This window comes from Siphateles boraxobius, unplaced genomic scaffold, assembly GCF_051911475.1.
Source record: "Siphateles boraxobius isolate OS27281-9 unplaced genomic scaffold, OSU_SipBor_1 9, whole genome shotgun sequence".
NCBI classification, from domain to species: domain Eukaryota; kingdom Metazoa; phylum Chordata; class Actinopteri; order Cypriniformes; family Leuciscidae; genus Siphateles; species Siphateles boraxobius.
In genome coordinates, this window is record NW_027509219.1 from 2,096,256 (window position 1) to 2,118,185 (window position 21,930).

A 21,930-nucleotide genomic window follows, 5' to 3' on the forward strand; every position below is an offset into this window, starting at 1 on the left:
AATGTGTGTGATGTATTACCCACCTCGGGAGACACACTCCACACGATAAAGTTGGCCGGCTCCGATAATAACAAATGCACGTGAGCAGCGGTAGAAAGGGGGAGGAGGGGCCACAAGTGAGTTTTTTTACGACAGTGTTGTGAAATATACACCTCACAGCTGTAGGGGGAGCTCGTTGAGAAAACATGCGACAACAAAAGTGAAAATCAAAAGTGAAAAGTGATTTCAGATTTAAGGAGTGGACAAAATGTCCTCACTTTACTCTCTTTGTCCTCACTTCACTGGTCTAAAACTGATCATCACATAGATAGTTGTACAAGTACACACACACACACACACACATACACACTATCATACACAGATGGATGAAAGAGAAGGAACTGACAGCGAGTTATTACGCCATATAGCGTGGCATTAATAAATCAGGCTGTAAAAGAGTGTGAGATCTCCAAATGGTTTCAAAACGTGTTCTAATCAGGTCCAGCTACCAGATGTCAGTGAACACATGGAGATCGGAGAACGCAGGCAGATGCCGTTCACTCTTTACTGTGTGAAATGATGAATTATTCTTATCTGGCAATCACAAACACACAAACAACGACCGAGATTGTCCTATCCTGATCAGCGCTGAGAAAAGTCACAGGTACCCACGTAACAACGCCTATGTGCTGCTTCATTAATAGTTTACACTTTAATAATTTATGAATAAATCATTTATCATATTGAAACAATCATATTTACAAGATGAGCATTTGTTACAGTATTTAATCCAAAATTACTTTGGATCCTAAAATATCCTGACACCTTACTTTCCCTGTGCCTAAAATAAAAATATATTATTTACTAACGTCATATATGTAATTTTTAAAGAATATTATATATGATAAATTTTGACTGATGCATGAGAATCAGAAATGGAATCAGAATTAAAGAAGAATAATTACTTTGGATGTTTAAATAACTTCTGACAGTATATCTGGCAAACAGGTCAAATGTATCTTCCTAAATACAATACCAACAACAATATTAAATATGTTTTCAAAACGCGTGAGACACATCGCTATCAATGTGTATTCAATTCAATTCAATTTGATTGTTTCCTTAAAATTGTCTGATTATTTATCGAAGTAATAGCAAATTACTGATTTTTATCAGGATTCTTTGATGAATAGAAAGTTTAAAAGAACAGCATTTATTTAAAACTTCATTTTTTGTAACATTATAAATGTCTTCACTGTCAAGTTTAAACATTTTAATTCATATTTGCTGTTTAAAATAATAATAATAATAAATAATAAATTTTTCTCCCCAAAAATTTTACTTGCGTCAAACTTTTGAACAGTAATGTGCATACACACATATGATATATTATATGACGGAGAGAAAACATATATCATTAATATACACTTCCCGTGCCTAAAAGGTTGCTGTTTGGATTTAAATAGGCAAATGATTAGGAGTCTATGACTGGATCATCATTGCAGTGATTATTATGTTTCAATCATGTGATATTTTTGGCAACAGTTCTTCTAACCCTAATTGAGGAGTGTGTAGCTTTTCATTTCTTAAACAACCATGTATAAAGACACATCATGGCCATATTCCAGGATGAGAATGTGCAGATTCATCAGGCTCAGATTGTGAAAGAATGGTTGTGAGGATCATGAAGAATCATTTTCACACATGAATCTTCTCCTCTGAGTCCAGATCTTAAATTCATTGAAAGTGTTTGGGATGTGCTGGAGGAGACTTTACAGAGAGCTGGACTCTTGCATTAACAATACAAGATCTTGAGCGAAAACTGATGCACCTCTTGATGAAAATAGCATCGTAACACTTAACACAACAAAGAACTTCAAACATATAACATGCTAGAAACATAATAATCACTGCAATAATGATCCAAAAATAGACTCTTAAACATTTGCCCATTTAAATCCAAACAGTGACTTTTTTTATAATAAGATATTTTTAAGACTATTCAAGTGCATTAAAGTGTATAAAGAAACGCAAAACAACTGTATGGGAAAAAGCCTCCTTCACTGCTACGACAGAAAACCCAAACAAACAGTTGCTAGGCCACCACCTTCATAAACCTGGACTCCGAACACACCAACACCACCAATGCCAGCGCCACAGTCTCAAGAGAGAATGCCAGCGACACATGGCACAAACAGACTCCTCCCGTCCAATAGAGATCCTGAATTCAACCCTCCAGAGCGAGGGATCCAATCCTCCATATCTCTACAAGCCTTTAATCTAGCGTGTAATTGTGCCCCATCAGATGCCAAAACTAGCGAGAACAAGTGCAGCCCAACCTCCCTTGTTTCATTTCATTTCGACGCATTTTATCCGTGTGTCCTTGAGGGATTCCCGTTTTAATCCTCTCTGTCTCTCTAGCTTGAATTCCTCACAGACGAAATCACAATCCTCATGCTTTCTACACACCGAAATGAAAAAGAGCTTATCGGAGCGCGAGGCCTAAACAGTCACAGAATCTCATCGCACGAGGCCTAAAAGGCTTTGCGTTACAAATCTGGAACACAATGGCCATGAACTAATGAACTTCAGTGGATGCACCAAAAGAGGGTCTATAAATGACACTGAGAAAAGATGTGGCGTATTTGATGAAGTGGAAGAAAGGAGTGCGGTGACAGATTGGGGTTTGCAGTTGGTCTTTATCCAGACACATTCATTACAGAGACACTCAACAGCTGCAGAAGAACCTCAGAAGCCACTGCATGATCTTGATTTAACATTTCAACCTAAAAAAAGACTAATTATCGAAGCGACTGTTCAATTTGGTTCAAACTACCAGGATATGCGAGTGTCATGTTGGTTTTGGCCTTTAAATGTACTATCAGTACTTTTTTTGTTAATGTTGTGCTGGCTGATATAACAATCATCTTGGACTATACTGACACCTAGTGGCGTGGAGGACGCATCACACAAAAGCAAACAGTTCATATAATAAATGCATATGTATTACACTACCGTACAAAAGTGAACAATTTTGTAATGTTTTTGAAAGAAGCCACTTCTGCTTACGCAAGGCTGCATTTATTTGATCAAAATAGAGTAATATTATGTATTAAATATTAAAATTTACAGTAATTGTTTTCTATTTCAAGGCTGAATTTTCAGTACTCCAGTATTCAGTGTCACATGATCCTTCAGAAATCATTCTGCTCAAGAAACATTTCTTTTTCATTTCAATGTTGAAAACAGTTGTATTGCTTATTATTTTGGTGGAAACAGTGATGCATTTTTTTAGGATTCCTTGATGAATAGAAAAAAAAAACTTTCATTTATTTTTAAATTTAAAAATGTATTTGAAGTAGAAATCTTTTGAAACATTATATATGTCTGTACTGCATTTTTACTGTCTTTTGGTTTTTAATGTACTTTAATGCATCCTTGCTGAATAAAAGTATTCATTTCTTCTTTTTTTTGGGGGGGTGGTACACACAAATCGAAATTTATGACAGCAAATTAGATGTACCCCAAAATTTCTGAAAGCAATTGTAAAGAACAGTTATTTTTCTAATTATTTACTCAATTTCAATTTCAAAAAGACATTTGATAAAGGCTATCAGTAGATTTTGACATTGAACCAAAGAGTTGGTAACACTTCTTTGTTACCCAAGCCAACATAGTTATTACCTGATGCCAGTGAAGTCCAAATTACAGATATATCAGTCTTAAAACTAACAATAAGGAAGTTTAATTTTCCATTTAGAAAGACCTCAATATGCACAAGGCATTTTAATCATCGACTCCTGCACATAATTCAGTGGCTGTCTGCAGTAATACGCAATTATGACTGTCACTCACACTCTCCATCACCCATGGGAGATATTTGCTGTTGGAACAGAGAGTAAAAGCAATTTAAGAAGCTTTACTGTAGATGCATTAGGTTTGAACGCTTAGACTTGATACTTTTAACTGAGCTGCAACACCAGGTCCAGCTGGGTAACTCTTTCTCTCACGTGTTTTTCTTTGCCTGACCCCTTTCCACAATCACCTTGGCTTCAAATACAACAGCACTTTCATTAACAAAAGCCAGTTTGGCACCCATTTCACCTAGACTGGTTTCTATTCAAAGCCCTGACATGTGAGGTCTAGACAGGTCTTAAAGTTACCACCCACAATACCAGAGATTTCAGTCCTTCAGCATCTTTGAGGTAAACAGTGGGAAAGTCTAGCCTAGGGGTCTTAAGGCAGACGCATGTTAGACTACAAGCCCACTGCGAATGATAATACCTGTCATGGCTACTACTGTGAAACCTCCTGAAGTGTAAATGCACTATTCACATTCATGAAGACCTCGTCTATTAGGCTGCTCTGTGCTCACAATCCCACTTTCACTTACTGTCTTTTTTAGGTGTATGTATATGGTAAAATAAGTTTTAAAAAGTTGTATTATTTTTTTTACTGTATATATTATATATATATATATATATATATATATATATATATAAAATTGTAGTTTTGACTTTTGACTGGTAGTGTGTATATATATATATATATATATATATATATACACACACACTACCTGTCAAAAGGTTTGGTTTAGTAAGTTTTTTTATGTTTTTAAAAGACGTTTCTTCTGCTCACCAACGCTGCATTTATTTGATTAAAAATACAAAAACAGTAATATTGTTAAATATTATCACAATTTTAAATAACTGTTTTCTATTTTAATATATTTTAAAATGTAATTTATTCCTGTGATCAAAGCTGAATTTTCAGCATCATTACTCCAGTCTTCAGTGTCACATGATCCTTCAGAAATCATTCTAAGATGCTCAAAAAACATTCATTATTATTATCAATGTTGAAAAAAGTTGATGAATAGAAAGTTCAAAAGAACAGCATTTATTTGAAAAATAATATTTTGTAACATTATAAATGTCTTTACTGTAACTGTTGATCAATTTAATTCATCCTTGATGAATAAAAGTATTGATTTCTTTCCCCCACAAAAAATAAAATAAAAATTATTACTGACCCCTAACCTTTGAACTCAAAAGTGTAAAACAATCAAACAAGGTGGGAAACAAGCCATAATATTGTAAAAATAAAAATAAAAAAATAAAATAAAAAAAGTTCTAGATAGGCTTTATATTCTTTATGTAAAATAATATTTGATTTGATTTCTAGGTTTCTAGGTTTGTGACCAGGACATAGAAAAGTGAGAATCACCCAGTTGAGGAAATATACAAGCATGTGCAAATCCAATAATAAACAAATTTCTTCTCTGGGCAGACCCAGATGGTGTTAAGCATTAGTGTTAGGATCGTGAGGATGAGGGAATCTTGTAAACACCGCAGCTCCTTTACTCCTCTCTCCTGCAAAAACACTTCCAGCTGTTCTTCCTTAGCAAATGCTTACCTTGACATTTCCTAACACTGCAATTTGGATATCAGGCGACAGAAGCCCACACGACTACAGCGTTTGAGATGGCTAATCATAGTTTGTGTTCCTGACTAGACTCCAGCCGTGGACTGGGGAATGGGCTTTATTCCCTAACAAGCTGTGTTGCCTTCAGGGATGATCAGAGGGAGGCCAGGGATGAAGAAAGTGCGCCTGTTTTCAGACGGCTAGACTCTTAGACGGCCGGGGGGGAACGATCGTTTACTTCAGAAGACACACGACCAAAGAGATGCCTGCCATTTGGAAAACAAACAGGTCGTTCATTGCACTCTTAGTCCTTCTTAGTCGCAGAGCAGTCGCATGTTTTCAGCATACGTTGTCGTTCAAAAGGTTTGGGTTAGTAAAATGTAACACACCCCATACACACACGTATATATGTATGACTAGTTTTGGAGAAAGTTACTTTTGAAAATAAAAACTTTTGGTTTTCTGTCATTTTTCACCGAAAATTTTACGTTAAGAATTTTTTACTTCTTTGGCATGGTATGAAACTTGGTAAATGTTTTGGCACTTGCTATGTGAACACACACACACAAAAAATTAATAATCGACATGATTCGAAAAGGTTAAATGGTCCTCTAAAAAATAGTCACACTTGTACTCCTCAAAAATGACCACGTTGGAAATGAATGTGAGGCGAATTTAATCCAGTGAAAATGTTTTGGTACTGACTGCGCACAAACACAATCTTACTGAAAGCTAAAGCTCAAATTTGGAACACAACTTGTTTAGATTTATGGCTTTGATTTTCTGCAGTTTTAGACTAAAACTGCTAAGTGTCGTCTTTGAAAAGAGATCAAAGTTAAGTCTGTGCTCTAAAGCATTCAAGATTTAAGAGTTGGAAGTTTAATTTTCAGGTTTATGCTGTGAAAAAAGTGAATAAATGGATTATAAATACAGCGTATAAATACAAGTATAATTTAGTGTAAAAAAATACCCTATTAATATTAAATATTAAATAAAAAAACATTATCAAACTAAAATGTAGTAAATTCTTTTCATTTACAAAAAAAAAAAAAATAATCTTTAATTTTGACTGACACACGAAGAGCACCAGAGGGTTAAAAGTAATGCATTGCAATATTCTGTTACTCCCTAAAAAAGTTACTAATTGCGTTAAGTTACTTTTTATGGAAAAGAATTAGCAATATTATTCTTGTGTTACCTTTTCTCACCTAGGCTGGGCTTGCTTATTTGTATTTTACAAAAAAACAGATAAGCCTCAGACTAAAGGAAATGCAAATGCACGTCTGTACAGAGGGAGCAGCTTGAAATCTTTCAGGTGTTCGGCCATTCTGGATTGCAGAGGAATAGGATGCAAGTGAGGAAAGTTCAACACTCTTGCTTCAGCAATTAAAAAAAACACAAATGTGATTTTTATCTAATTTATTTTTGCTTATTTGTACGATTGATTTGAATCATCAAAGGTCAGATTCACAAACATTGGTTAATAAAATGAGATTAAATACATAACGTATATTTGTGTTATTTAACATGATTATTGCAGGTTTGCATAATATTCTGAGTTTGCATGTCACTGTTTTTATTCATTTTGAGGAATACCGAATCTGTTTTGTACAAGTGAGATGAGTAAATGCCAGCACAAATTTAATCTAGACCTACAATAACACACGTTCACACAGCGCACGCAATGCTTACACCCGATTACTCCTGATTGACCAATAGGTTCAATTACCCATTGACCCGGTTACTCCCAGTTAGGTCAGGTTACGCCCGGTTACAACTGACTACACTCCCGCAACATTTCTCTCAACATGGGGACAGGAAAGCTTTCAGTCAATAAATGGAAAAACAAAGTAACTTGCGTTGCTTGTTTGAAAAAGTAACAACATAAGTAAATATTTTGTTTTAAATTCATAAATAATGCATTACTTTACAAGTTACTTGAAAAAAGCAATCTGATTACGTAACTCACATAGTTATGGGGTACTAAACTATTAGTGCCCCAATTTACAATATCTACCCATACAAATGAAAAACTGTGTCTAAAAACACCCTGGTAAAAACAAAAATGACCCATAAGAACTTATTTTTTCCATTTATCTTTTGAGTAATTAGGTTTCAGCATACTCAACAGGTTGGGTCTGTGTGACTGCACGTGCACAATTAAACACACACACAAAAAAAAGTGTGTGTCTGTGTTAAATGGAAACAGTTGCTGTAGGGTAGCAGGGGGTCAGAACAGTGGCTGCGGTCTGTCTAACCATAACAAACCAATTACTATCTACAAAGAGCTATTGATCCAACCATCAGCCAAACCACCCTCGTTTTACACACCAATATTAATGACACTTGATGAGCGAAAACGGCAATTAATGTCTTCGAGGGCTGCATGACCAATTTTTGCACTAAATTTTCCTTTTTCATTGTATTCACAGCATCGTTTCGATCTGAATGTGTGAATAATGGCTCCTCTAACCATCCGAACACTTAACCACTCAGCACATTTGCATTTTTAAACCTAGTATCCTTAGTGCTCTCCAAACAGTTATGTGCATGTAAGCAATCTACAGTTTAATGAACTGCGGTTTAAATACATGCCAAAGGTTACATTATATTTGTTTACCCTCCAAAGTCAACGCTAGATTGAAGGGATGAATTATTCTGAGCTCCACAAACGTAGCAGAGGTGTCGGTAGCTTAGTGAGCAAATGAACACCCACTTTTCATGGTCAGTTTGCCTTCTCATTATTGCGGCTAATTAGGTGTGAAAGAGATGATTGGACAGAGTTTTCGAAATGTTTCACACCAACAACAAAACATATTGTTCCCTCTAATGCATCATACGAGGCTCATCTTTATTTAGAAGAGAATGCTCACACTTTTGTGAGGCTAATAAGCTGAAACTTCAGAGAATGTGGACAGACAAACTCCAGGGAGAGGAACCACTACTACCCAAGTGCTAATAGTAATAGTGTTGTGGAAGCTAATTTGAAACGGTATCCAGCCAAGCTACAAGCTACAAGCAAAATCGACCAACTTGTGCTAACTACAGTGAAGCTATTTAAGTGGCAATATTTTTTGAAATATATCATTTAACTCTATAATTGATTTTTTTTAAATGGTGGGAAGTTACTTTGTAAAATGTGCTTGTAGCTTAGCTACAGTTTCAAAGTTAAACAAGTTCAAAGAAGCGCATTTTATGTTGTTAGCAACTTCTAGTGTTTCTAAATACTTAAAGTTAAAAACCCTACAAAATTGTTTGAGGGGCAATATCTTTTTTTAACTGTATAATATATTTTAAAAACTTGTGTGGGAAGCTACTCTGAAACTGTAGCTAGCCTAGCTACAAGCTGATTTGACTAATTTAAATTATGAGTTGCGCATTTGACAGCTTCAGTGTCGCTCGCTAAACTGAACAAAGTGATTTCTCTCACTGACGGCCCTGACGCCGATTCAACATGCTAAATCGGGCAAACTAACGCTGAACTGAGTGTAGGTCACAGCGCAAAAAATAACCCAAAAGACACTCACCAACAGCAGCTTGGTGTGTCAAAGCCCTCAAACAGCTCAACTATTGTCATGCTAGTAAAAGTGTGCTTAAGATGGTACTAATCTCTACTTCTAGTTAGTTAGCTACTCTACAACACTGTACAGATCCTAATAGTAGAACCTATAGAAATGAAGGGCACATTAGAGTAGACTACTACGGTAGCGTACTGTAATGTTTACATGTAACGGTAAGACATCTGCAAAAAGATATCTGCCTGACATGAACAAAACATTTCTCAAGCATAAATCTCGGACCGAGTGCTGAAATTTGTCGAAACCAAAATAAAAATTGACCTGTGACCCAGTGTTACAGAATGCCAATAAACACAAAATGAAATCTGCTTACCGCACATATAACACCCACAACACTCTCAAGCCTGCTTAAACACTTCCCAGAGGAAAACATGCCTCACCCTTCAAATCACTTCATTACTCACTGCCGGCTCACATCAGTACGGCTCACAAAGCACTCTTCACACATATATAAACATCCGTACATGCTCTCGCGCTCTGTATACACACATGCTGAAGACATCTACAGGGCTCATGTTGTTTGTTGGATCTTGCTGAGCAAATGGAACTTGAACAAATGGAGTGCAAGGCCGGAGGTGGCGAACAGGCTCGTACTAGTGAATTATGTGATGAGCATCTTGAGATAAAAGTTTCTTTCTTTTTTTCATATTCTCTACTCATTTGCTTTAGAAGAAAATTGGAAGAGTGAGTGTTTATTGGCCAATTAATACACTAAATACGCTACCGGCCAGACTAGATTTATGTTTCTCATGATATAAAAAACTCTTTTCTTTTAACTTCTGGTACAATACTAATTATTATCTCAAATGGTATAAGTTTAAGAAAATAACAATAATATAATTCATGACTCATTTAAACATTAAAAAAGTATATGTTTAAAGTAGTGCTGTCAAATCGATTAATCGCATCTAACATAAAAGTTTGTGTGTGTGTGTGTGTGTGTGTATGTGTGTGTGTGTGTGTGTGTGTGTGTGTGTGTGTGTGTGTGTGTGTGTGTGTGTGTGTGTGTGTGTGTGTGTGTGTGTGTGTGTGTGTGTGTGTGTGTGTGTGTATATATTCTAGAATTTTCAAAGAATTCAAATAAATTCACACCTTATTCTGTAAATGAATCAGAAATATTTCAGATTCTGCACTACACATATTCTTGACTTTAAATTAAAAACATTAAATTAGAAAAGAGTGCAAAATAGAAGCATTTACACAGACTTTTGGACCACACTGTACTTGGCAGAGGAGTTTTTGCTGCAGGGCAATGGGTTTAGATTGTTATAACTCATTCAGCAGAAAGTCGCATAGCTTATATATCCCATCTTGGGACAAGAGAAAAGAAACAGGAAGTTGCTCCTTGGCTTAAAAGCACAGTATCACAACATATATAGGTTCTTAGGAATGGCAGATGTATGAAAACCAGATGTCCTCCTCTTCCTCCTCCTCCGCATGATTGTTCCATGTTCTTACCTCTCTTGACCTTCACTTATCTGAGTCAAATGTACAAACTCAAGCTGTGTGTTAGCATTCAGCTGGCTTTGAAACACTTGTGCTAGCATCGCTGGAAGGTTAAACTAAAATCTAAAAGCAGTAGGAATAGCGTGACAAAAGATTATAGCCTGTCACACTGTATATTACATTATATTGCACAGCCTTACAACAGAGCAATCAATCTCTCTCTCTCTCTCTCTCTCTCTCTCTCTCTCTCTCTCTCTCTCTCTCTCTCTCTCTCTCTCTCTCTCAGCTATGGTTATGGTTGGACAGTTTGTTATAGCAATCTGTTTATCAGACATTTAGTTCATTTCCATGAACTAGTAAAAAAAAAATTACCGGGGGAAAAACTAGATGGAGAACTCATTAGGCCAGTAGTAGAGTATTACTACTGTAGTGTACCCTGTACAGTATTGTAAAATTGTAATAAAATGTAATAAATATTTACTTCAATTTGAGCCATTTATCAGTACGTTTTCGATTCAGTTGGGTAATAGATTTATATAAAGTAGTATATTATCTATTCGTTAGAATTTGGTGTAATTGGTTCCTTTATTCTAATATAGCAAAAAACTTGAATAACAGCAATAAAAAAAGATAAATACTCCTCTTATCTTTGGTGTAATTGGTTCCTTTATTCTAATATAGCAAAAAACTTGAATAACAGCAATAAAAAAAGATAAATACTCCTCTTATCTTTAAATGAATTAGATAATGTGACAAGCTTTTCATAAAAATATTTTCATAAATGTAAGAATTTTCATGTATTAATTGCTTTTTGTATTGCCAATAGCTATTTCCATCCACCTATTTTGTGTGCATTTTGGGATATTGCTTTAAAAACTGCCAAGATGCACATAAATTCCATGGAAGCTTGTGTCCGCCACAGAATAAAACATTTAAAAAGACAATTGCGACTTTTTATCTCAGAATTGCGAGACAAAGTCAGAATTGTGTGATAATTGTGTGCAATTGCGAGAAAAAAATTCGCAATTCTGACTTTTTTTTTACATCTTTTCTCATAATTGTGAGATATAAACTCGCAATTACCAGTTATAAAGTGCAATACTAAGGGAAAAAAGTTACTGTGGCGAGCAGGAGGAGGCCGAGGGCCGTGAGAGATCCGGTGGCGTGATTACTGATGAGCGACACCTGCGCGACACACAGGTCTCGTATCTCTCACGAAGGAGCGGAAGCATAAAAGGAGGAGAGACGACAGTGGAGATCGAGAGATGACAGGCCTGAACTTGTGTTGTGTTTGTTTTGTTCTATGTGACAGCAGTCGTCCGTAAGGTGCTGCTGTCTTTTACTTTCATTTTGTATTTGTTTTATTTTTTTATCATTAAAATGTGTGTGAATGTTCGCTGGTTGCCACAACTACGAAATTCGTTACACTGGTGCCGAATCCCGGGAGGAAGAAGGAACACGCTGTCGGAGAGCCCTCGCTGCTGAGGGGGATCGCATTGCTGAGTGCTCCTGGGTCGAGGAGGGGTGGCTGCCGTCTGAGAGGGAGCGGAGGAGTCGCTCCCGTTCGCCGTAGGCCGGAGCCTGTTGCCGTCGCGCATGATGGGGGCGGAGCAGGGAAACGGGGGACTTGCTGCCAGCTACCCTCGACCGGAGGAGCCATCGCCGCCCGCCAGGAGGCGGAGGAGCGTCCAGCCGTCCCCCAACGGATGTCCAGTACCATCTTATGGCACCGCGAGTGAGTCTCTCAGCTGGTTGAGGACCGAGCGGCAGTGTCCGGGAACCGGACCAAGATTTTTATTTTTCCTCTCTCCCCTCTCTCATTTCTGTCGCTCCTCATTCTTCCGTCTCCTTTTCTCTCGCCTCATCTGTCCACAACCCCAGGTACCGCAGTCGCTGTGTCCGGTCCTCCCGGAGGAGGGGAGGTAAAGCGCCGTCTCGGGTGCGAGGGGCGATGGGGGTATGTGGCGAGCAGGACGAGGTCGAGGGCCATGGGAGAATGGCGCAAGGCTGGTGCCATGATTACTGATGAGCGACACCTGCGTATATGGTCATCTGGTCTCGTATCTCTCACGGAGGAGCGAAAGCATAAAAGGAGGAGCAACGACAGTGGAGATCGAGAGAGGCCAGGCCTGGATTTTATTTGATGTTTTGTTTTATTATGTGTGGCTGTAGTCGATCGCGAAGGACTGCCGTCTTTACTCCTTGGTTTTTGTATTTGTTTTATTTTGTTATTAAATTATTTGATTGTTCGCCGGTTCCCGCCTCCTTCCCACAACATCTAACCTCGTTACAGTGACTTTTTTCCTCAGATATAAAGACGCAATTGCGTGCTATAAAGACAGAATTGTGACTCACAATTCTGACTTTATAACACGCAATTGCAACTTTATATCACGCAATTCTGCGATGAAAAATCGAAATTACCTTTTTTATTTTTTAATCTGTGGCGGAATCAAGCTTCCATATACCGCCTTCGAAAAAAATGTATTGCGTTTCGTCTGTGCACTCTGAGATGCAAATACAGTTGTTTCTCTTACTTTTCTTAGTGATATTTAGAGACAGTTTATCAGTTTATTTTTTTTTTTTATCAGTTTATTCCTCACTGGACGGAAGCGGTACTTTATTTGCAAATGTTTTGCACGATATTCTAATTTTGCGCATAAGTTAAACTTTGGATGGAAACGTAGCAAATGTGTAAACAGCTTGTGACGAAACTTAAAAAACAAGACCTTCCCAGACTGTCTGTCCTGTAGACTGATTTTTATGTGAAGAACTCGGGATGAGTTTTTTAGGGAAAATCCAAAGGATGTGACGGTTACACGCTCCCGAGAGCCACTCTTCCGTTCAATGACACTTGAACGAATGCTCATACAATGTTCAGGATAATTGCGAAAGAGCCATTCTGTATTGTAAATGCAATGGGATTAATTCAAACTATAGTCTGACATGATATAGTCAGGGTTCAGACGTGCAGCAGGGTGATGTATAGTTCACGGTTTAGCTGCCAGAGGGGTCTGAATGTGCCACAGTCACATCAGCTGGCAGACAGACGCAGAAACCCACAGGACTGGGCCATGCTGGCATTCACTGAATGACCTACAGTCTGCAGGCACACTCACCTCATCTCATCTCAATCTCCTATATCTAGCTCTCATTTTCTGTGATCCTCACCCAGAGGGCAAGAGGGGGTGGAAAGAGAGAAAACCTTTGGCTCGGTTACAGTTATAAATGTCCATTGCACACCAGACGCGGCTGGTTCAGTGAACCAATAAGTGCAGACAGGAAACAACAGCACTAATAGAGTTTTGGTGAATCCTGAAGCTTATGGAAAAGGTCTTACAAATTAAACTTTCTCATTTGTTGTCCTGAGGCCTGATTATGGAAATAATGTTGACAGACAAATGTTACGCAACACACACAGCTCTCCAATCCCTCTAGGAAAAAGACACTGCAGTCGGAGAGGCGTACAGTAATTGTGCGTGACTGCTTCTCATTCATTTTTCATTCCATAAACCGGAGAGTTTATCTAGATGAATGCTCCAAAAGTTCCCGGGAGGTTTTTTCAGGTTAGAAATACAGCCTTATATTTTTAAGCAGACATCTTCCCTTTTCAAGTTCCAGAGATTCCTATAATACTGAGAGAGATTTTCCTTACAGTCAGGTCATGTGCATTTGTCACTATGTCCTGAAAAAGCCATAATTAAAGGGATAGTTCACCCAGAAATGAAAATTAGCCCATGATTTACTCATGGCCTACGCAAGTCGACTTACGCCAAAAGAGTAACACTTGACGATGTATGACTTTGTATGCTTTGACGCCTCTCGCGGTTCAAACAAACAGGGCTGGGCAACAGCATTCGTCATTACGTTGTGCGCATTACGTTCACGCCGTAAAATGGCGTGAAAAAGTCTTTCGGAAAAATCGATGCGTGCGGCCGTCTGCCGGAAGCTAGTTATTGTAGTCGATAAAGTTTTAAATATGGATATTTTTTCTTACACGAACGCATAGCTTCACTTCAGAAGGCCTTTATTAACCCGCCAGAACCGTGTGGAGCACTTTAATCATGGATGGATGAGTTTTGAGGGAAATATACGGCCATTCACTGCCATTATAAAGCTTGGAAGAGCCAGGACATTTTTTAATATAACTCCGATTGTATTCGTCTGAAAGAAGAATGTCATATACACCTAGGATGGCTTGAGGGCGAGTAAATCATGGGCTAATTTTAATTTTTGGGTGAACTATCCCTTTTGACGTTTTTTTTAAATCATCATCACAAAGCACAAGCAAAAGAAGCAGCATGGATCAAAAATCATTTTCCTTGAGGTAATATTCCAGGTTCAACAGTTAAGCTCAATCAACAGCATTATATATTTTATTAATTCTCTCCATTCTATCCAGTTTTACAGTTTTGCTGCCATGCCAATGTAACGCCTAAAACCCTTAAACTTTACAATTTAAATAATACACTTTTTAAAAGAAATAGTATTTTTTTTAATCTAAATATAACATTCTTGATTATGGAATATTCAAGGAAGTGTGTTTCTAGGCCACTTGCATCACCAAACACAATTGGTTAGCCAACAGAATAGCCCTGCCTCCAATTTCACGCCATTGGTTGAGCCAGTGTTGCTATACTGGGCCGGTCGGGATGCTCAAACAAACAGCGCAATGTTTTAATAACAACAGATAGCCACAAGTGCCTTACCAGTAGCTTACTAAAAGTTGTGCATAATCAGTATAAGAGAGAGAATTTTGACACTGAAAATATTACATCACCATGAATGAGATATAGTGAGATAGTTAAAACACACTATTCCACATACGTGCCTAAAACTACTACATTTCACTCATTTTTCCAACAGATTCTGACTGTGAAGTTCTTTGGAATTATGCGGAATCACTTGAAAAGTCATTAAATAACCACCAATCCTCCCCACAGAAAAATGAACCAAGGGAGTGTATGATGTCACCAGCTGTGCATGTATGACGGTCTCTGAGCTCGGCCAGCGGCTCCAGCTGAACTGTTTGTGCTTGTGGGTTTTCCACGCCGAGCTATGAGACAGACTCTGAAGACGCGAAGAGAAGGAATTCAAGCACCACCACATTTCTTGGTGAGTGGTGCAACAGGGAATCAGGTCAAAGAGTACTTTATTAAAACCACGCTGGGGAAAGAGACGGAGAACAACATTTGCCATGTGAGAGCTACAGATGAGTGCAAGCTAGCAGTCAGAGCTTTGCGGTCTCTGTGTATATTTGTTGTCTGGTGTATTTCATGGAATGTATAAGTTAACAGGATAGTTCACCTAAAAATAAAAATTCTGTTCAAAAAGCTCATAAAGAGATCGTAAAACTAATCCATATGAATTGAGCAGTTTAGTCCACATTTTCTGAAAAGACTCGATCGCTTTATATGATGAACAGATTGAATTTAGGCTTTTATTCACATATAAATATTCATCAACGAACATATCAGTTGTGGTAAACGGAGCTCAAGCATGTTCGCTTGATGCGCGAGAACCAATGTTACCTAGCTCCTTTGAGCAAGAACCAATCAAGCAGGTTTGGTTGAGCTTCTGTATATGTTCACTGATCAATGTTAATATGTTAATAAAAGCCTAAATTCAATCTGTTCATCATATAAAACGATCGAGTCTCTACAGGAAAATTTGGACTAAACCGCTCAATTCATAATGGATTGTGTTTAGAAGATGAACGAAAGTCTTACGGGTTTGGAACAACATGAGGGTAAGAAAATGATGTCAGAATGATCAGTTTTGGGTAAACTAACCCTTTAAGTCCTATAAAAAAAATATGTGAGGAAAAGGCCTAAATTTAAGTCATTATACATGATGATCTTGCCTCACAGTGAGTGTAAAAGTCGCCGTGACACAGGAGTAGCAACAAATCTTTTTTTCCATATAGTGATGCACATTCAATCTAAATGGAATATCGACAAGGAAAAAGTGTAGGGCGAGGAATTGGTTCTGTGCATCAGTTGTTGATTGGATGTTGAGATGCAGGTCTGCCACTCAAAGTGGATACAAGTGAAAGCAGGTAAGCTTGAAGGGGAAGGTTTAAGCAGATTAAATGATTGGAGAATCCGGCATACGCCACCAGAGAGAAGTCTGTAGTTTTCACGGGAACGTCCAGTTTTGACATTTTAAAAATATTGACACGTATGAATGTTCACGATATAACACGCATTTAGAAAATAGATTTCATGATTTTTCATGCTGACTTTAAAGCCGAAAGTGCACTTTTTTTTTTTATTGCACCAATTCGTGGGTCCACTAGCTGGCAACACTCACAGCTTTCAAAATCTAGTGGAAAATGGACAACGCAAATGAAAATAACAGAAGACAAAGGTGGAAACGACAACCATTGATATCTGAGGAGGTTAGAAGGTACTCATGATTGTACGACTCCAGTATAAAGACGACACAACTTTTTTATTGCACTCGAAAGATCGGGTGAATCTTCATAAGTGGAACACATCCAGATGGGCTCATGATCAATTTGAGAATATTTTGAAGACTTCAATGCTAGACTGTGCATGAGATATAACGGCAAGCGAAAAAACTAAGTATAGCCAATTTTTATTGTGATAGTTAACCCAAAAAAAGGAAAATCTGTTACTCAACCTGCATTTTCCAAATCGGTTTGACTTTCTTCAATGGAACATCAAAAGAAGATTTTTTTTTAAAAAGGCCTCCTTGTTTTGGCCCCATTGACTTTCATTGTGCTGACAAAATATCATCTCTTGTGTTCCACAGAAGAAAGTCAAACATGTTTAAATGAATTGAGGGTGATCATTTTATATTTTTACTATGCCTTAAATATTTGCAATCAATTAATTTGAACATTTCCCTTAAAAAACAGATTTATAACCGAATAACACATTTGGGTGGTGTGAATGTAAGGAATGTAATGTAATTCAGATCAGATATGTGGCGAGTTTTAGCGTCATGAACGTTCTGCCATGGATGTTCTCTTTGGATGAAGTGTAAACAAGGCACATTACATCTGTATTCCTACTCCTCTCTCGTAAACGTAGACCTCTCATCTCACATACTCTCTGCTACAGATGGGCCGTTTGGGCCCCATCCAGAACCAATCATAAACCCCGTCCTCGTCTACCACTCAGATCTGAGAGGGATGAAGGGTGTGTTGTTTAGAAAGGCGAGCGCTCTCTAAAGTAATAGACATGTTTAAAACAGTCCAATCAGATCAGAGAGCAAGGCACTATGGGTATTGACATCATAGTTAAGGTATTAGGGGTAATGAAAGATTGGCCAATACTCTTTCCAGACCAGCGAAAACCACTGTTCTGAGGAAGTTTCACAGACAAAAATTAAGGGCATACCTTCCACACTGGCCTTGCAAAATCTGTTTGTTTGGAGATTGTAATAACCAAACTATTAAACTGCGAAGACATGTTTATAAAAAAGGAGATGAACAGCTGTGAATGAACGGCTAATCGGTGTATCGCGTCATAACGGCCACTGAACTCTGACTCACAACATCCAGTGTAAATACATTGCTTCCTTTTTACGAAAAGTTCATGTGCCAAACAAACAAACACAAATATGTAGAGAAAGCCAAAATATAGCCACTTCTCTTAGCTAAGCTAACTCGAATGATGCATGAAATGCGATAGTGAGGAGTCACACACCACAACAGAATGGCTTTGGCTTAACGTCGCTGGAGAGCCTGAATCACAGAGTGACAGAACAATCTGGGAAGTTAATCCTAGTATGAGATCGACGGCCCCCTGAGCCTTTGCGGGTCAACCAGCCTAATCTGCCTGGAATACCAATTTAAGTTGGTGGGCTGCGTTATTGTCCTATAGCCACTTGTCTGTCTCTCAGAGGGGTGAAAATGTAAAAATGAACAGCCAAGGACCCCATTCAGCTGCAAATGAGGACAAGGAAAAAAGCTAGGCCTGAAAGAGTGAAAAAGAGGAAGATGAAAGAGAGGGAGTTAGGAAGGAGGTGGAGAGGAGTAGCAGACAAGTTAATAGAGACCAAGATCTCTGAGGTATTACACGTCTCCGGAGTGACGCCTGTGTGAGCTTTAAGAAACCTGGATTCAATCCATCCACTCAACAGCGTAAAAACCAGTGAAATGTTATCCTGCAGGTGGAAAAACAAAGGAAATCCACAACATTACACCACAAGCTGAAGATTACAGTCAATGTTCTGTAGAAACCTAAAGCTAAATTAAAGTTCTGTTCCTCAATTTCATAGCAGATCAGTTGCAGATCTATGCATGTTCTCTTAAAGTGATAGTTCAACCTATTAATGAAAAGGATCATTTACTCGCTCTCATGTTGTTCCAAACCTGTATAGACAGATAAGCACCTATAATGTTTAGTTATTGACACTCTCTAATTATACTATCACAGAAGAGCAAAAACAAACTGGTTTCTCAGAAAACTCTCCTCGTCTGTCATTGGTTGGCAAAAGAGATAATGCCGCCCCAATCTCGACCATTCAGGTCAGGGCGCTCAAACAAACAGCAATGTTTTTATAGCACCACAGAGTCACAGTGTTTATCTGCACTTTTAAACTAAGGGATAGTTTACCCAAAAATGAAAATTCTGTCAATAATTACTCGTCTTCACGTCGTTCCGACCCCTTAAAACTTTCGTTCATCTTCGGAACACAAATGAAGATCTCTTTGATGAAATCTGTCCCTCCATTGACAGCTACGCAACTACCACTGTGACACTTTCATAAAGAGATCATAAAACTAATCCTTTTGAAATGAGCGGTTTAGTCCAAGTTTTCTTGCATGTTCTTGCAAACATGCTTGAGCTTCCGTCTACCACAACTGATGTGTGAGTTGATGAATGTTTGTGAATAAAAGACGAAATTAAATCTGTTCATCATATAACGCAATCATGTCTCTTCAGAAAATGTTGACTAAACCGCTGAATTCAAAATGATTAGTTTTATGATCTTTTTATTAACTTTTTGAAGCATCAAAGTGGTAGTTGCGTAGCTGTCAATGGAGGGACAGAAATATCTCAGATTTCATTAAAAAGATTGTCATTTGTGTTTCGAAGATGAACGTCAGGCTTACGGGTTTGGAACGACACAAGGCGAGTTTATTAATGAACGAATTTTCATTTTTGGCTGAACTAATCCTTTAAGGGAAATCCACCAAGCAATGGATTTCTTAAAGCGGTCTCTTAATATTAAACTGGGATTGGAGAAAGTACTTTACCATAACAAAATTAACACTTGTCACCTAAACATAAAGTTGAGGGAGGCACCTTTAAGAGTCCAGAGAAATTTCCAGCACTAGTCAGATGCTGAAAGGTTTGCCCTGCCATAATTGGGGCCATTCCTTCCTAGTAAACATTTTCAGCTGTGAAACTCAATAACCTCTTTTTGGCTAACAACAAAATAAGGGCACTTGCCCTGACAACACGACATGTGAAAATAGTCATTGCTTCTCTTGGGACCCAAAGAATTAATTACTTCCCTAGAGCTACTAAATCGTAATTATATCAAACATAATTGGTTGATTTTAGGTCAAGATAAAGTTATTCTCAGGAATATGTGGGTATACGGTACAAGTCTGGTCTAGCCATGAAATTGGGGACATCAGGCAAAGCACTTTTTATAACTTTGGTTCTGTGTAAGTTATCATAGCCTACAGCTATAATGCACATACTTTATTTGCAGTGTATGTGTGCATATATAAAGGTTTCAGTTGTTTAACAAGTAAACCATGATTTTTACATTTATTTAACTCAAATCATTTGTCTACCAACATTTTCATTTTTTCATTTCATTTTTCACATTTACAAATAAAACATTATAACCAGATTTATGACAACAGGGTGCCACTTACTGAATTAAACAGGCATGTAAGGTCATGTGCCAGCAATGTAGAATACTACTCAGTTTCAAATATTTAAAAAAGTATGCAGTATTAACTCTTAGTTTTGTGGTAGCAATGGGGGTAAAAAATAGATCCCCCTACGTCATAGGGCAACTATTGTGATTGATGACGTAGATCACCTTATGCAGGAAAATCGAGCCTGCCAGTCACTACGTCATTCAACAGAGTGACATGGCAAAGGGGGGATGTTCCAACATTAAAACGGAGAACACTATCTCGGGAATAATTAACATAGATAGATAAATATATATAGCTATAGGAAAACAATCTGCAGCTTTGTTGCAAACCATCCCAAAATCACAATGAGAAGTTTCGCAAATATACTTTTTTATTGCAATTTCACTTGTATTAAAATTTACACAATGTCAATGTTGAATTTCAACCTTTCGCAAATTCAAACTTGTTTGAAAGTTCTTGTAAACAAACCACAAAAAAAACGAAGAAAAACTTTTCGGCTCTGATCTGACAAAAGAAAACACATCCAGGTATGCATTTTCGTGTTGGATGTCAAAACATCGCGTAATCTTTAAGACACCGTTGTGTCAACAACAAGTACACTTTGCACAAAGTATTTCTGTGTTTAGTGACGCCGTGGATCGCGTGTTTATTTTGCGCGGCTCCGCTGTCATCTACAGTTTATAGTTCGCACAGTCTCACAGCAGCATTACGTGGCTTGCGCGAAAGCTTGCATCTATCAAAGCAGTGTAAACAAATGTCTTTCGTGCTCACCAGCTTTGCAGGGATCTTTATAGTCGATCACATCTGATGGGCTGCTGTTCTCCACATAGAAGCTGGGCTCAATCGTGTCCAGATCGAGCGCTGCGAGCGCGGCGAAGCTGGAGAGCAGGAACACACACCTCGCTGCGAGCTCCATGACCGGGCTAGTGGAGCAGGATAGAGGTACAGACGAGACAGATCATCGGCGGAGGAAAAATGGGAGGTTTTAGGGGAAATGAGATCTCTCTCGAGGGCGGGTTTAATCGCGGCTCTGCCTCCACACACACAGACACACACACACACACACACACACATTGTGTTCCCATAGCGGTGAAGTGATTTGTGCAGCTGGGCTGTGTGCCAGTGCATAGGTTACAAACTTCGCAGGAGAGAGGTGTTGGTGTTTCTCACACTGGTTTGTTGCATGCCTCTGTGTGCCGAGTTCCAGGTGTATACTTTGCTCTATGTTGCGTTTCCAGTGTGTGTGTGTGTGTGTGTGTGTGTGTGTGTGTGTGTGTGTGTGTGTGTGTGTGTGTGTGTGTAAGTGTAGCTTCCCTGTGTATGTTGTTGTTTGTGTGTGTTGTTTTGCCTCCGTTAACTACGTATGTGTGTCTGTATTTTGTTCCCTGGGAGCTCTCTGTTTCCTGTGAGTGCACTGTGTTGCCTATGCCATCCAAATGAACAATACTTTACCCTTTTTACAAGATGTAGGCTACCCTAATATTAGTATCAGGTGTCCCCAGTTTGTGTCTATGAAGTTTCAGCTCAAAATACTCCACAGATCATTTATTATACCTGGTTTTGTCAAATGAGTAAATCGCGATTAATCGCATCTAACATAAAAGTTTCTGTTTATGGGCCTATAGTATA

The 21,930-nt window shown here is 38.2% G+C and overlaps 1 protein-coding gene across 3 annotated transcripts in view; it reads right to left on the minus strand.

The window, feature by feature from the left end:
• bmp1a (bone morphogenetic protein 1a) overlaps positions 1–21,262 on the minus strand; it is a 93,167-nt gene extending 71,905 nt beyond the window's left edge. The window contains exon 1 of one of the 3 annotated variants that reach the window (XR_013201129.1): positions 21,073–21,254. Coding sequence is in view for 1 of the 3 variants with exons in the window: in XM_077223674.1 (XP_077079789.1) it covers positions 21,073–21,217 (145 nt within the window). In the remaining 2 variants the exon portion in view is untranslated. Of the gene's footprint in view, positions 1–21,072 lie in introns of all 3 variants that reach the window. The other 2 variants (XM_077223674.1, XM_077223675.1) reach the window with 2 other exon arrangements.
• Positions 21,263–21,930: the final 668 nt, after the last annotated feature.